The sequence below is a fragment of the Ovis canadensis genome, chromosome 11 (genome assembly GCF_042477335.2).
Source record: "Ovis canadensis isolate MfBH-ARS-UI-01 breed Bighorn chromosome 11, ARS-UI_OviCan_v2, whole genome shotgun sequence".
Classification (NCBI taxonomy): domain Eukaryota; kingdom Metazoa; phylum Chordata; class Mammalia; order Artiodactyla; family Bovidae; genus Ovis; species Ovis canadensis.
The window spans coordinates 63,426,939-63,443,127 of NC_091255.1; the positions used below are offsets into that span (position 1 = coordinate 63,426,939).

A 16,189-nucleotide genomic window follows, 5' to 3' on the forward strand; every position below is an offset into this window, starting at 1 on the left:
TTCTGCTCCCCTCCAACAGGTTATTTCCACAATGCAAACGTTTTTTACTTACCTCTGTTTCGCATTTTATAGGCTAGAGTTCAGTCTCCTTAGCAATCATGTTGGGGCCCTTTGGGACCTAGTTTCTGCGCATCTCACCTGCTTCATCTTTGATCACACCCATCAGCATGTCTCGTGTGCTCTGATCAGGAATCCGTTTGGAATCTGCCTGCTTCTCTCACCACCTCCACTCCTGCTGCTCTGGTCCAGCGCACTGTCTGTCACTTGCCTAGGCTCCTTAAAAAACGTCTTGGAGTGGCTCTCTCCAAGTAGCCACTCCTGCTTTGCCACCATTTTCTTTACACAGTAGCCAGTGATCACACGAAGCCTCCAGTGGTTCTCCTGTCTACTTTGGAATAGAGTCCAGACTCTTGGGAAGTCTGGTCACGGTTGGCTCCCTGCCCTCGTCTCTGTGTCCTTCTCTTTCAGGCTGTCTCCAGATGCACAGTGACACCCCTGCCCCCGCTGTTCCACACTTGCGTTCCCACTGCATGGTCCAGCCTGTGGTGAGGCCATCGTTCCCAGGCCTTTTCTCCTTTCTCGTGGCTGGGCTTTCTCCTGCACGTTGGCCTGGAGCATTTGCCAGTCTTCGGCATTGCATTGTCTCTCCCGGGTCAGGATTTGTCCCCTTGGTCCAGTCCTCCTCTTTGGGACCCCAGCTCAGGGCCTGACACAGAGGAGGCCACGGCCTTGGTAAAAGAACAATACGGATATTAACCTTTGGCCGCCTTAATTGCTGAATACTTTTCCCTGAGCATCTTGTGTTTATTTAGTGATGGATTTTCTTTTCTGGACCCTGAGATTTTACATAGACCTGATTATTGCTTTTGCCTTCTAGTCTATTTTTGGCTTATTTTCCCCTGAGCTTGACTTTTTTTTTTTTTCCCCAGTACATGTCATTCCCAGATCTATTAAGAATTTATTTTGGTGCACTAAATGAAGTGTTGATTTCAGTTCAGTTCAGTCGCTCAGTCGTGTCTGACTTTTTGTGACCCCATGGACTGCAGCACACGAGGCTTCCCTGTCCATCACTAACTCCTGGAGCTTGCTCAATCTCATGTCCACCTAGTCGGTGATGCCATCTAGCCATCTCATCCCTGTGGTGCCCTCCTCCTGCCTTCAATCTTTCCCAGCATCAGAGTCTTTTCCAGTGAGTTGCTGTTTAGATTCCCCTTTACTCCCTCCAATTGCTGCCCAATTCTTACAGCATTCTTACAACATTCTTACAGCATGAAGTACTTTTCCTTAAAACTATAGAACATTTTTATTTTTCAGAAACAAGAGTTGAAATACAAGAATCTGTTCGTGGCCAAGATATTTTCATTATACAGACAATACCCAGGTAAGAGCACGACTTTATCCCTTTTCCTCTAAAAATCTTAGTGATGTACCTTGCTGTCTCTTCATGTGAATGTCAGTTTTCTCTAAATTGTAAATGTGTTTGTATGTTAAATGCTTTCTAAAATACGATATGTATGTATGTGTTTGCATGTATACAGACACACATATTGGGTCTTCTGGAATTCTTTCCATGCTTGTCACACTGTACTTAACTGCTGTGTGTTTACTTGATCATCTTTTCCAAGCTTGAAGCTCCTCAAGGACAAAATATCCTCCCTGCATTTGCCAGGGTCTGTCTGTTCCGCTCTACTGAAAGCCTTTGTTGTTGTTAAATGCAGTGCATAGCTGCTCTGGTTCATATCCACTGAGGCCCGTTTTTGCACTGCATTTAATTTTGCACAGTGGCTGGTACCCCCGACCATCTCTGTTGCAGATACCATCTACTGCTGCTCTCCAGGCAGGAGGACAGGCCCTGGGAGAATCCTGGCATGCCTGAGTGTGAACTTCCCCCGTGGGCTTGTCTCCTCTCAGCTCCTCACTGGGAATGGGGTAGGCGTCTTTGAAAAATCCAGAGCTTCACGTCTTGATCAGTTCAGTTCTTGAGATTGTGCCCAAGCAGGGCACTGGGTGCCGCGGCACACAGGCGCAGTACACGCATCGCTTTAATCCTCGTGTGTCAGTCCTACGTGGCCGCTCTTGTTTGGTCTCTGTGATTCTGAGATTTATAATAAGAAATATGGATTTGGTCTTCCTGTCCTGGCACAGAGCTCCTAAAACTGTTGGAACTTCCTCCTTAAGAAAAGCAGTCAAAGTATCTCCGTTATTCAGAACAAGCCCCCTTTAGTTACTCCTGAATTATGTTAATGCAGGGAGTTTCGGAAATCCCCTGGATAAACCCAGGATGGGGGCTGGTTCCTAGGGGCATCAACCTTGTGATGAGAGGGTGGGTACCTTCAAGCTAGCCCCCATGACCTCTGGGGAGGAGTTGAATCCATCTCCAGTGGCCAGTGATTTGACCACTTAGGCCGGTATCATGAAGCCTCCATAAAACCCCCAGAAGGCCTGGGTTGGTGAAGACGAGGGTGCTGGGAGGTGGGTGCACACAGAAAGGGTGGGGATGCTCTGCACCCTTCTCCCATACAGCATGCAGGATCTTCGTTCCCCGACCAGGGATCGAACCCGTGCCTCCCTGCAGTGGAAGTACCAAGGCCTAACCGCTGGGCCTCCAGGGAATTCCCTGAGTTCTTTTATTATTATTATTATTATTATTAATTTGCTCTAGCAAGCTAATCAGAGCTGAGGAGTGGGTCCTAGGAACCTCTCAATTTATAGCAGGTTGGTTAGAGACAGGTGACAGCCTAGACTTGCCCATATTTGAAGTGAGGATGGGCGGTCTCATGGGACTGGGCCCTTAAGGACACCCAGGTGATGTCCCCAAGATTCTGAGAATTACGTATCTATGGGAAAACCCCTACACATTTGGTGACCAGCAGTATTCAGTGTTGTGAATGTACAGAGAAGGAAAAAACCTTTTTCTTACAGTCCCCTCTGAAGGGATTGAGAAAGTTGGGCCTGAAGGAAGCTGAGGACCACAGGGTCATGGAGAGAGTGATCTGAACCCTAGTATAAAGAGTTTCCTTGTACACTGATAACTGGTAGCTACTCAGTATTTCATTTTTAATATTTTTTTCTGATTATAGGAGTAATATTCATCTCTAAACACTCAAGCTTTATAGAAACATGTATCAGAAAATAAGAATTCCCCAGCCCTCATCCACCCTGCTAGTCTTCTGAGATAACTAGTTTAAGCAGGTGTTTGTTCCTGTCTGTTGGATATGTACAAATTTAGGCTCCATCATTCAGGCGATCCTCAAAACCAAAATAAAAGCCATTTTAATTTCTCTGCATGGTTCAGATTTCAAAAGGGTGTGTAACGAGGCCTGCCTCTGCCCTCAGCCCCTCCGATTCCCTCCCTGGATGTGGCAGGTGTCACCAGGTTCCTAGGCATCCTTTCAGAGACTCTGTGTGTTCAAGCAGTTGCATGTATGTTTTTCTTAATTTTTTGCGTAGAAGGAGTTCCCTAGTGGTCCAGTGGTGAGCACTGTACCCTTCTACTGCGGGGGGGTATGGGTTTAACCCCTGGTTGGGGAACCAAGATCCTACAAGCCTGGTGATATGGCCAAAAAGAAAAAAAAAAAAAAATGCTTGTTGCACATTGCTGAACTTAAACAAATAAAGCCATGTATCATATCAACACAGAAAGAGCCACCTCATCTTTTAAAGATTCAGATTTTGAAACAGTCACAGACTTAGAGAAAACTTGCCTGTGCAGTACAGCCGCTTTAGACAAGCTTGCCAGTCTCATATCCCCGCCCCACAAATCACACAGTGTGTGATTCCTACAAAGGAGAGCTTGCTTTCTCTCTCCCCCCCCCCTTTTTTTTTTTCCTGCATCACATGGTCTGTGGGATCTCAGCTCCCTGACCAGGGATCAAACCTGGGCCCATGGCAGTGAAAGCTTAACCACCGGACCACAAGTTAGTCCCCAACGAGGGCATTCTCCTATATAGCCACAGTGCTGCCATCAAAATCAGGATACTGAGACCTCTATGTCATTATTACCTAAGGCTCAGACACCATCCCCAGTTGTGTGCTGTCCCCCTGGGCTCAAGCTCAGGCTGCACTTACTTGTCATGTATCTATCTTGTAGACAGTCTGGAACTGTCCCTTAGTCTTTCCTTGACTTTCAGAACTTTTGACACTTTTGGAAGATGTTGACACTTTGGGCAGTTGATTTTGTTGAGTGCCCCTCAGGGTAGGCAGTTCGTTTCCTTGGTGGCAGGAAGTTGTGCTTTATCTAATTATTGGTTTCCATACCTCATGGTAACCAAGAAGGCAGTAGAAATATTAAGACATGCAATCCAGGGTGAAGTTGGGGCAGTACTATAGACTGACCTTTATAGAAGTGGACGTGTTTTCCAGGGGAAGGACAAAATGAACGTGGAAAAACATGTTGGTTAATAGCTTATTGGGAAATATTTGTTGTTTTTTTGTGTGTTTTTTCCTACTCATGCTTAGTTGCTGTGGGGAGAGTGACTCTTAAAGGATAATATGACAGTAATTTTACATACTCACCATGTGGAAAGGCATCTCTTTGAAGCAGCAACACAGATACGCGTGATGCTTTTAGAAACCAGAACCCCGTCCTGAAGACGGTGCTGTTCCGTGTGTGTACTTGTTTTGAGATTATTTTAGAAGCCACAGTTGTCTTCCCTGGGGTTCAGTTTGGTGGTATCAAAGCAAAAACACCTTCACCGGACAGTTCCTGTATCTTTCAGGATGATGGGGATGGGAGAGGAAATTTGGAGAAAAGACAAAGAGAATATGTGTGTGTGTATCCCATGAAGAGTTATTGGGTTTGTCCCAATAAACAGTGTAAAACAACATTCTGTTGCCTAACTATAGAACATTTGAATGACAACAAAATTTAGTTAATTTAGTGGGGAATTTAGTTTTTTAGTCCTATCTGCCACACGTGGTTATATAGATTGCCAATCGGTGCAAAATGCACAGCTTAAAAGTTGCAAGTTAAGTTTTATTTGAGGACCTTACTCAGGACTATAGCCTTGGAGCCAGTCTCAGAGATGATACTAAGGAACCACTCTGGTGAGGTAAGAGAGGAACCAGGATATGTGTGAGTTTTTTTCCAGGTTGGGGGCAGGGTGGAGCAGGGGGAATAGGGTAAGTGAAACATCAGAAGATTATCACTGATCAGGAAGCAGAGACATCACAGTGACTTTAGTGCTTTTCTGTACTTGGGAAGACAAGGATTTGGGGTCATTGAAATTAGCCCTTAGGTATGCATCTTTTTATCTAGGGCCTGTTACCCAAAGCCTAGAGAGCTACTTGTTTTTCTCCATCCTGAATTCCCCTCAGGGCTTGACTCTGGTGGAAGTCAAGAGGTGTCCTGGGCAAGGCATGCAGGAAGGGGTCTGGGGCGTTTGCCTGCTCTCTCCCCAGCTCTCCAACCCGGAAGTTCTCTGAACCCCCTCCTTTTTGGGTTTTTACGGAGGCTTCATTACAGAGGTATGATCTATTAAATCGTTAGCCTTTGGTGATTGATTGAATCCAGACATCATGGGGTAGGACTGAAAGTTCAACTTCTCTAACACGTGGTCTGTTTCCCAGGTAACCAGTCTCCTTCAGGTGCAGTCCAAAAGTCACCTCATTAACATAACTAAAGACACCTTTACCTGTCTCAAAGCTTAGGAAATTCCGAGGGATTCCAGATGGAGCCTGAAATGGCAACCAAATAGGTATTCCTTACCGTAAATCACACTGTCACAGGGAGGTACTCAGGGAGTTCCCGGGTAAACTGAGCACTGGAACCAAGTGAACTAGATGGTAAGCTTTAGAAAGTGTTGTTTGAAGGACAAGTTTTCGTGTTTTATGTCACACATTCTAGTTTGTTGATATAACTGTTGGTGTTTAGTCGCTAAGTCATGTCTTTGCGGCCCCACGGACTCTGTGGAATTTCCCAGGCAAGAATACTGGGATGAATTGCCATCTCCTCCAGGGGATCTTCCCCACTCAGGAATTGAACCCATGTCCCCTGGATCGGCAGGTGGATTCTTTACCACTGAGCACATAAGACCACGACAGCTTACTTGCTGCAAGTGATTAATTGTTGGAGGTGGAGGCAGCGTACATCCTGCTCCCTGACCCTGTTCTCAGTACTTCCATCTGTGTTGCTGGTCTGTTTTTGCAGTTTTAACTGATAGGTATAGACGGTGTCCTTACGTTGCACTCACTTTTTGCCCATTGAAAATGAGAGAGCAGTAAGAGCCAAGGCTAATAGATGTGATAGTCTTAGGGAAGAGAAAAAGAGTTGGTAAACAATTAAGATTGTTCTGCTTAGAGATTACAGGCACTAGCCAGAATGTGCTGGGAACAGATAAACAAAGCAGAAGCTGCCAGCCAGTTTCTCTTGGCCCTGCTAACTCACACAGTACTGCCTGGGATCCAGTTTGTCCGGCGTCCCTCGGAGAATGGGTAAACCCCCTGTGACAAAGGCCCTTTTGTCGCCTTCCTGACCGAAAGGGAGTAGGTCATGGGAGGCTTTCCTTAGCCTTGATCTAGAGAATGTTGAATCCCCTGGCGCGTAGGTCATTAGGAAACGGAAAAAGTAAAAAGAAAATAAAAACCTCATGGGAGAGATTTAGTAATTAGTGGAAAGAAAGTTACTCTGAAATCAAGGCTTCTCCAAAACTTTTGTTCCTCTTGTTACACTCAATGTCTTACCATCCGGCCCTCCCTTAAGTGGTGCCTAAACCTTGTGGTGGATGGTTGTGTATTGTAAATGCTGTCACAAAGACAGCTGAAAACCCATGACCCAGATAGATATCCTTCCGGGATCTGTTTAATTAACTTCAACTCTCCACGTATTGTTGGCATTGGGATCTGGTATAAGAAACCACCACATCCAGTGAAGCTTTTTTAATGCCACACACTGCACCACACCAGTGGAAGGTTAAGAAAGCTTATCTAATGTCAGCAAGCAGTCTGTATGTGGAAGAGGCTTTTGATAGAGGGTATACGATGCCTGATGTTTACAGACGAACTCCTGAGTTACCTATGTTCTATCCTGAGTGCCGTGCTGGCTTCATCTGAATCCCCAGAGCCCACGGGCATCCATTGAGATGATCTGTTGTGGACTGGGAGCTCCTCTTCTCTGGGCTGAAGGATCAGAAGGGGAAGGGGACGTTCTCAGGTGAGTTAGTGTGCTCCTTCTAGGGACAGATTATTCCAAGGGTGATGGTGCGGGAGAGCCAGAGGACTCCCCCACCCTCAACAAGATGAGGTCAGCCTCTTTTACCATGTTACCTCCCCACCTAACACAGTACCTGATGCAAGGTGCTCAGTAATTATTTGGTAAATGGATGATGCAGGATGAAAATTGTTGAAGAGTGTGGAAAACTGACCGAATATTATGAATTCCTAAGTGTTAGGTTGATACAAATGTAATTGCAATTTCAGACCATGAATTTTAAATCATTATAACTGGGTTCAAACACATCTTTATTAATCAAAATAGGAACCATTAAAATCAACACATTTTTGTCAGAAGAATAAGTTGCCAGGAATAAGTTGGTATATTCCTGTAGTGTAAAAATCGGTGCTTTGGGATTCTACAAACTCTTGGAAAGCATTTTCTGCCTTCTGCTGGTCGTGGAAACTTTCCCTGCAGAAAGTTGTCAGGATGATTAAAGAAGTGGTTGTTGGTTGTCGAGAGGTCAGGTGAATATGGTGGACGAAGCAAAACTTTGTAGCCCAATTCATTCAACTTCTGAAGCGTTGGTTGTACAATGTACGGTTAGGTGTTGTCGTAGAGAAGAAGTGGGTCCTTTCTGCAGCCCCAGCTGCAGGCATTGCAGTTTTCGATGCATCTCATCGGTTTGCTGAGCATACTTTTCACATGTAATGTTTCGCCAGGATTCACAAAGCTGTAGTGGATCAGACTGGCAGCAGACCCCCAAACAGTGACTATGACATTGTTTTGGTGCAAGTTTGGCTTCGGGAGATGCTTTGGAGCTTCTTGGCCCAGCCACTGAGCTGGTTGTTGCTGGTTGTTGTATAAAACATACTTTTCATTGCATGTCCCAATCAATCCAATCGAGAGATGGTTCATTATTGCTGCACAGAATAAGAGAAGACATTTCAAAATGACAGTTTTTTTGTTGTTGGTCAGCTCATGAGGCATGTACTTATTGAGCTTTTTCACCTTTTCAGTTTGCTTCAAAGGCTGTTTGATCATAGAATGGTCATTGTCGAGTTCTTTGGCAACTTCTTGTAAGGATCAGCTTCGATGATGCTCTCGGTTGGTTGTTGTCAACTTCCGATGGCCAGCCACTGCGCTCCTCGTCCTCAAGGGTCTCGTCTCCTTTGCAGAACTTCTGAACCACCACTGCCCTGTACGTTGTTAGCCAGTTCCAGGGCCAAATGCATTGTTGATATTGCTAGTTGTCTCCACTGCTTTATAACGCATTTTGAACTTGAATAAGAAAATCGCAGGAACTTGCTTTTTGTCTAACGTTGTCATTTCCCTAGTTTAAAATAAATATAAAATACACAGTAATATGTTATTAGCAAAAAAACAAAGTGAGAAATGTGCATTAAAATGATGTATAATATAACCACATTTATTTAAGGAAGTATTCAAAACAGTGAAGTTCAACAGTGCAAAACTGCAATTACTTTTGCACCGACCTACTAACCTTGAAAGTATTTGATAAGTGTATTGTCACAATTATACCAAAAGGTTGTGTGTCTTCTGACCTTTTGATGCCAGACGTGGGATGTTATTAACTTGGGAATATAAGGGAGAAGAAGACTTCAGTTTATTTCAGAGGAAGGAAATGATAACTGGAAAATATGTAACCTGTTAGCAATCCAAAAGGAATGTCTCAGTTGACAGTTGCATCTTGAAGTTGAGCCCAGAATCAACTCTGCCTACCCTGTGGGAGAAATAAACACAGAAGCTTGTGACTGAAGCTTGAAGTAGTCGTGAAAAGTCCAGACTACAAAGGGGAGGTAGGAAGCCCCCCCAGTGAGCGTGGGCGCAGAGATGGTGTCAGAGTGAAAGGGTGTCTTTGTATCGTTAACTCCCAGGTGCTATTATTAAGTTTCTGCTGCGTTGATGGCAGGCCTTTCCATTTTGATCAGGTGATTCAAGAACTGAATAAATAATCCAGGGATTTCCCTGGTGATCCAGGGGTTAAGACTCTGTCTTCCAAATCAGGGGTGCAGGTTCGGTCCCTGGTCAGGTAACTGAGATCCCACATACCACAGGGTATGGCCAAAAATTAACATAAATAAATAAAACTTTTTTTTTTTTGTAAAGTATAATCTGAAGAGCCTGTTCCTCACTTGGGTGGGAACTTGGACATGGGAAATGATCTTCTTTATCTTGGAAAGGCAAGGGAAATACACTCCTAATGCAAAAGAAAGGGTGTTTGAGGACACTTGGACAATCCCAAGAAGAGCTGGGAGGAGGCTCGAGAGGGGGGTGAACTTTGGAAGGTCATCCTGAAGGATTTCAAGGCCCTTTAAGAGCAGAGCCTTACCTTATACTTGATCAGTCTTGGCAAAGGGTGGCACTCAACATTCATTAAAATTTGGAAATAGCCTTTCCTTTGAATACCTTTCAGATTCACATTTCCTTCTTTGTCTGGGTAATCTTTGTATCGCACGAGGCTCAGTGGTAAAAGAATCTGCCTGCCAGTGCAGGATCCACAGGAGAGTTGGGTTCAATTCCTGGGTCAGGAAGATTCCTATGGAGAAGGACATGGCAACCTGATCCGGGATTCTTGCCTGGGGAATCCCATGGACAGAGTAGCCTGGTAGGCTATGTCCATACCCTTTGCCTGGTAGGCAAAGGGTCCGACACAACTGAGCGACTGAGCACGCACGTGAGTCTGTATCTCAGGGAAAGAAGGAGTGGGGGAGATTTGGGGAAATTAACACCCAAGACCTTCCTGCCCCGCTCACCCTTCTCTTCACCCCAAAAAGAAAACAAACAAACAAATTATTTCAGCTAAATAGAAGGCCTGGTGGATTTTCCCTGGTGTTCCCAGGAAAAAGAGGTGCCAGCACCCTGGCCCGAGTTCAGATCCTGGGCATGGTACCAGCAGGTGTGGGTTAACTCTGGTCATCAGCAGTCAACATCTGCTTCACCTGCCACTCCCATGACCGTGTCACTGACAAGATCCAGGCAGAGATGATGGTGCTGTGAATGTCAGTAACCTCAGATGCAAACTAGAGTTCACGCAGCTCAAAAGAAAAGCAAACCAGCTTCTCCCTCTATTCAGGAGGTGCCATCCTAAGCTACTGAGATGATTCACATTAACACCCATCTTGGCAACCCAGGTCAGGTTGCTGGGATTGAGATCCTTGCCAGGGGTTAATAAATGACATTAATAATCCCAAAGGACAAATCTCACCTGTTTCAGAGACGTGAACACGGCCGTGATGGAGTTGCTGATCATGGCATATGCGCTGAAGACCGCCTGTGCCAGGAACATCATTGGTGTCATCCCCTACTTCCCCTACAGCAAGCAGAGCAAGATGCGGAAGAGGGGCTCCATTGTGTGCAAGCTCCTGGCGTCCATGCTGGCAAAAGCGGGTGAGTGCGGCCCACGCCCAGGGCCCTACACAGGCGGTTAGGACCCTCCCCAGGCCAGAGTAGTCCACCCCACAGCCATAGGTGGTTGGTGGATACCTATTTCTCTGAGTTTTGTTGGGTAGTTTCTTTGTCTTGCTTGCTTTTGCATAATTCTGGTTAGGGATCGTGAGCTTAGGTGTACATTTTTTTTCCTCTTTGTCCCACTTCAGAGTGACCTTGCGGCTTCAGGATTCTTTTCTCTCAACTTGGACTTTTTCCTCATTCTGCGTCCTGTTCATCTTATCATCATTGAAATTTTGGCTGACAATCTTGGCATTCAGCTGTGATCTTTTGAGCTTCAGGTCTAGATTTTGTTTAAACCTTAGCTACCAGGGGGATCAGTGATAAAGAATTCCCCTCTGCCAATGCAAGAGCCGCAGGAGCCACAGGAGACGTGGGTTCAATCTGATCCCTGGGTTGGGAAAGTCTGTTAGAAGACGAAATGGCAGCCCACTCCAGGATTCGTGCTGGAATAATCCTATGAACAGAGGAGCCTGGCGGGCTACAGTCCATGGGGTCACAAGAGTCAAATGCAACTGAGCACGCAATTCTGTGCATACATAGTAGTAAAGCTGGGGTTTTCTTTTACCATTTCTTCAGCTTGTACTCTCTTCTTCCTCCCTGATTGTCTTTCTGTACAGCAGATCATAGCAGGGCATTTTCATCGTATGTTTTTGTAGTGACCTACTTTCTGTTCAATGTAACAGCCTTTCAATTGTTGGGATTTTATTTGCTTCATGTTTATTTAAAAACTCAAATATAGATCTGAGTCCTCAGAAAACATACTTGAATTCCATTCTTTAAAAATGTGTAATGTTTTTGGAAAGAACAAGTAATTCTGGTTCTTTCCAAAGAAACCAGAAATTTTGCTCTGGAAGTTTTTCAGTGAGCTTGGCCGCTTGCCATGAATGTACGTTTTCTTTTGTTTAGCGCTGTTGATTAAAAGAGTATGTTTTCACTGTTTTTCTGTAAGCGTACTTCCTAACCCGTTCTCGTAGGACATAACACAGATTTTTCTGGACTCTTCAGTGTCTTATCCTTGTGTTTTGTGGTTTCTTTCTTTCTAGTATATATATTACTTTGCTTTTGCTTTCCTGCTCCTTCTGCATTTACCTACACCCCTTCAACATTTCTTCCTAGATTCTTTAATCAAGGCCTTACTTGTTTTTTACATCTATTTTTGCTCCAGTATTTAATGCCCTATTCATATTTTTGCTTCTGCCTGATTTTTCTTTTCCTGGTTTTCAGGCCCAAGCTAATGGTTAGAGTAGAAGAGAGCACTGTTTTTTCTAGGTTTAGTTTTCTAATCCACTTGGAAGGTTATAGGCTCCTTTACATCAGGCTTACCATTGTCTTTACTAAGTTTCGTTAAGGTTGCCAATAAGGTATAGAACCGGCGCACTTGTTCACAGTAGCCCCTGCCTTCAGTCTTCCGTGAGGAGGCAGGTATTGGGCATCTAGTTTGTGTCCACTGTAGCTGTCAATTTGTAGGGGTGAACTTTGTAATTTTGTGTTTTAAAATTTCAGGTTTAACTCACATTATCACTATGGATCTTCATCAAAAGGAAATACAAGGCTTTTTCAGCTTTCCCGTGGACAACCTTAGAGCCTCACCTTTCCTGCTTCAGTATATCCAGGAAGAAGTGAGGAGCACCAGCAAATACCCCCTTGTCCTCAAAAGAGACCCCATGTAGTTCTTCTCTGGTACCAGGTTTCCATGTTGGAAGGCGCAAAGGGTGATCACATGATCTCTTGCTGAAGTCTTAATGCCTGAGGCAGCCAGCCAGGGTTAGCGTTGAGGCACAGAGGATCTTTTATTTTTTGAAGACATTAAAGACAGATTTCCTTTTAAGTGTCTTTAGCCATTTGCTTATGTTTTCTAAAATGAAGGTTTTAAGAATTATTTTTTATCTTCTTGATGTAGCCTACTTTGGCCATGATGCTAACTGATAGGGATTAAAAAATGGTAACTGTGTGAATGAGATTCTAGCATACTTATTTGCTAATATGGATCATTTTTATAAGAGGAAAAAAGATGTAGTGCCAGCACCCAAGTATTTTTATTTATTTATTTTTTAATACCTTTTCAGTATTTTCTTATTTTTCCTCCAAATCTAGATTCCAAATTACAGAAATGCAGTCATTGTAGCTAAGTCGCCTGATGCTGCAAAAAGGTAAATAAGCCAGATACACTCATCCCTTTCGGGTGCTTCTGAAGTCAGAATGGGCTGTGTTAGTATCTGGGGTCTGTCCTAATAACAGCCTCTGAAAGTTCACAAGTCCAGCTTTCCCCCAAGTCATTGTCATACTCCAAACCACAGCTTTACCTCTAGTCTCCAAATAACATGAGTGGTTCTTGGAATCACTCAGTTTTCCCTTGGGAGAAAATGAAGTTCTTCCTTCAAGTTCTCAGCAAAAGGAAAATAAGAATGCCACAAGCGCCTTTCAGACAGTGGTTTTTGAGACCTTTTTGAGCAGAATTCTGAAGATGAGTGACTTCCCTGGCAGTCCGGTGGTTCAAACACTGAGTTTCCACTGCCGGGGTCTCAGCTTCCCTCCCTGGCTGGGGAACTAATATCCTGGCATGAAAAGTGGCCAAAAAATAGAGAAAAAACAAAGCCAAAAGCAACTAAAGGTGAATGTGCGGCTGTTGGGCAAAGAGTAGAACCAACATGACCAGAATCAGATGCCAGCCCACTTCCCCCCTAGGGTGCCTCTTGAGACATTTGCATTCTGGCCTGAGCCTCACATTCTGACTTGTAGAAACAGTTACTTTGTGTGTCCCTAAAAGGTGGACTGGTATTTTCATTCTGTGGTTAATGAAGTGATGAAAAAGCTGCACCTGGGTCTTCCTTCCCATGCGACTCACCCTCTTCCATTGGCTTCCTCTCAGGGCCCAGTCGTACGCGGAGAGGCTGCGTCTGGGCCTGGCAGTCATCCACGGGGAGGCCCAGTGTGCGGAGATGGACATGGATGACGGCCGCCATTCCCCGCCGATGGTCAAGAACGCGACTGTCCACCCAGGGCTGGAATTGCCGTGTAAGATCAGTCATGTCTTTTTTCTGTTTGTAAACTGAAGACAGTTTTGAATAGTATGAGTGGCTAGGAGTTCATTCCTACATGGATCTATTCTGGTATTTTCTGTTTTTCAAGTTTGAAATTTTATTTCTTTTTTTAGTATTATTACAAGTTTTAAATTTTATTTATTTTTTTAGTATTAATATGATTTAAAAATTATTTTATATTGGAGTACAGTTGATTTACAGTACCATGTTAATTTTTGAGTGTACAGCAAAGTGGTTTAGTTATTTGTGGTTGTTGCTGTTTAGTTGCTAAGTTGTGTGTCTGACTTTTGTGACTATATGGACTGTAGCCCACCAGACTCCACTGTCCATGGGATTTCCCAGGCAAGAATACTGGAGTGGGTTGCCATTTCCTTCTCCAGGGCATCTTCCTGATCCAGGGATTGAACCTGCATCTCCTGAATTGGCAGGTGGATTCTTAACCACTGAGCTACCAGGGAAGCCTAGTTTAGTTATACATTTACTATTATATCTATTTCACGTATTATACATATATATATGTATATGTGTATATATATATGTGTGTGTGTGGAGTGAAGTCGCTCAGTCGTGTCCGACTCTTTGCGACCCGTGGACTGTAGCCCACCAAGCTTCTCCGTCCATGGGATTCTCCAGGCAAGAATACTGGAGTGGGTTGCCATTTCCTTCTCCAGGGGATCTTCCCGACCTAGGGATAGAATTCAGGTCTCCCACATTGCAGGCAGACGCTTTAACCTCTGCGCCGCCCGGGAAGCCCAACATGTATCTATTTTTCAGATTCTTTTCCCTATACGTTATTACAGAGTATTGAGTAGAGTCCCCTCTGCTATATAGTCCTTGCTATTTTAAATACAGTAGTGTATAGATAACATATCTGTTAATCCCAAACTCCTAATTTATCCCCCTTCACACCTCTCCCCTTTGGTAACCATAAATCTGTTTCCTAAGTCTGTGAGTTTGTTTTGTTTTATAAATAAGTTCATCTGTGTGCTTTTTTCGATTCTATTTATAAGTGACATGCTATCTTGGCATTTTAAAATAATTGAATGGTATTACAGTGATTTCATCTTTTGTGAAATACTTCGTTACACGAATTTATAGGCATTGAGGACAGCAGAGCTGATCTGGGTAGCGCTTGGCTTTCCGAGAGTATGAAATCATTTTGGCTTTAGTAAAAAGTGGTATGTGTAGTGGTGTGAAATCTTAAGCGTTTGTATTTTGGTAAGATGGGTGATGGCGCTTCCCAGGTGGCACTGCTGGTATATACCCGCCTGCCAGTGCAGGAGACGGATGAGACACGGGTTGGATCCCTGGGTCGGGAAGATCCCTTGGAGGAGGGCGTGGCAACTCCAGTATTCTTGGCTGGAGAATCCAGTGGACAGAAGAGCCTTGTGGGCTACAGTCTGTAGGGTCGCAAAGTGTCAGATGTGACTGAAGCAACTTAGCACACTTGCACACAAGATGGCAAACATTTGTCAAATATCAGGCTTTCGTGATCAGGTAACTAGCATCTATTTTAGTGATGTAGCTCTTTTGACCTGATACCTGTTTTTTTTGTTGTTTTTAGTGATTTCATTTGTTGACTTATTTTTGGCTGTGCTGGGTCTTTGTTGCTGCGCGGGCTTTTCTCTCCTTGTGACGAGCAGGGGCTACTCTCTAGTTTGGGTGCTTGAACTTCTTGTGGTGGCTTCTCTTGTTGCGGAGCACGGGCTTAGCTGCTCCGTAGCACGTGAGATCTTCCCAGATCAGGAATCAAGCCCATGTCCCCGGCATTGGCAAGCAGATTCTTAACCCACTGCGCCCCCAGGGAGGTCCTGTGAGGGCCTGTTCTCTTGATGCTCTAATGAAGTCTGTCTCTTTTTTTAAAGTAAAGTGAAGTCACTCAGTCCTGTCTGACTCTTTTCGACCCCATGGACTGTAGCCTACTAGGCTCATCCGTCCGTGGGATTCTCCAGGCAAGAGTACTGGAGTGGGTTGCTGTTTCCTCCTCCAGGAGATCTTCCCAACCCAGGGATCGAACCCGGGTCTCCCGCATTGCAGACAGATGCTTTACCATCTGAGCCACCAAGGAAGACTCTGTCTCTTTTTTTAGTCGCAACCAAATTGCGTGTTGAGTTTGTGCTGCTCCCAACGCCAGTTTTGAGCAGGCACTGAGCGTACCAGGAGTGAAGCTTTTGTTTTCTTAGTCTTTTTCTTTTTTAAGCCTTGACCCTAGCCATGCCTGTTTTTCATTTCAAACTGACAGAATTTTGGGGGGGAAAGGTAGCAGCAGTAGCAGCAGCAGGCTCACCAAAGAGTCAACAGGAGAATCAGACTAGAGCTGAGTTTCTGTTGCGGTCTGACAGGAGATACCAGCTTGCAGTCTTTTTCTTTTTTTACAGAGAAAAATGGTCGAGAAGGGACCACATCACTTTAAGAAGTGGGGAGGTCAGCATAAGTACCTACCCCCGTGGTTTAATTTACAGACAGGATTTGAGGAAGGCTTTTCTGGTGTTGGTTGTTTACTTCCTCCTCTTTTAGGTAATGC

The 16,189-nt window shown here is 44.5% G+C and overlaps 1 protein-coding gene across 1 annotated transcript in view; it reads left to right on the top strand.

Moving 5' to 3' along the window:
* PRPSAP1 (phosphoribosyl pyrophosphate synthetase associated protein 1) overlaps nucleotides 1-16,189 on the top strand; it is a 65,043-nt gene that overhangs the window by 44,123 nt on the left and 4,731 nt on the right. The window contains exons 6-10 of the mRNA XM_069542166.1: nucleotides 1,315-1,381; nucleotides 10,389-10,561; nucleotides 12,128-12,243; nucleotides 12,719-12,774; nucleotides 13,494-13,639. Of these exons, the coding sequence (XP_069398267.1) occupies nucleotides 1,315-1,381; nucleotides 10,389-10,561; nucleotides 12,128-12,243; nucleotides 12,719-12,774; nucleotides 13,494-13,639 (558 nt within the window). The remainder of the gene's footprint in view (nucleotides 1-1,314; nucleotides 1,382-10,388; nucleotides 10,562-12,127; nucleotides 12,244-12,718; nucleotides 12,775-13,493; nucleotides 13,640-16,189) is intronic.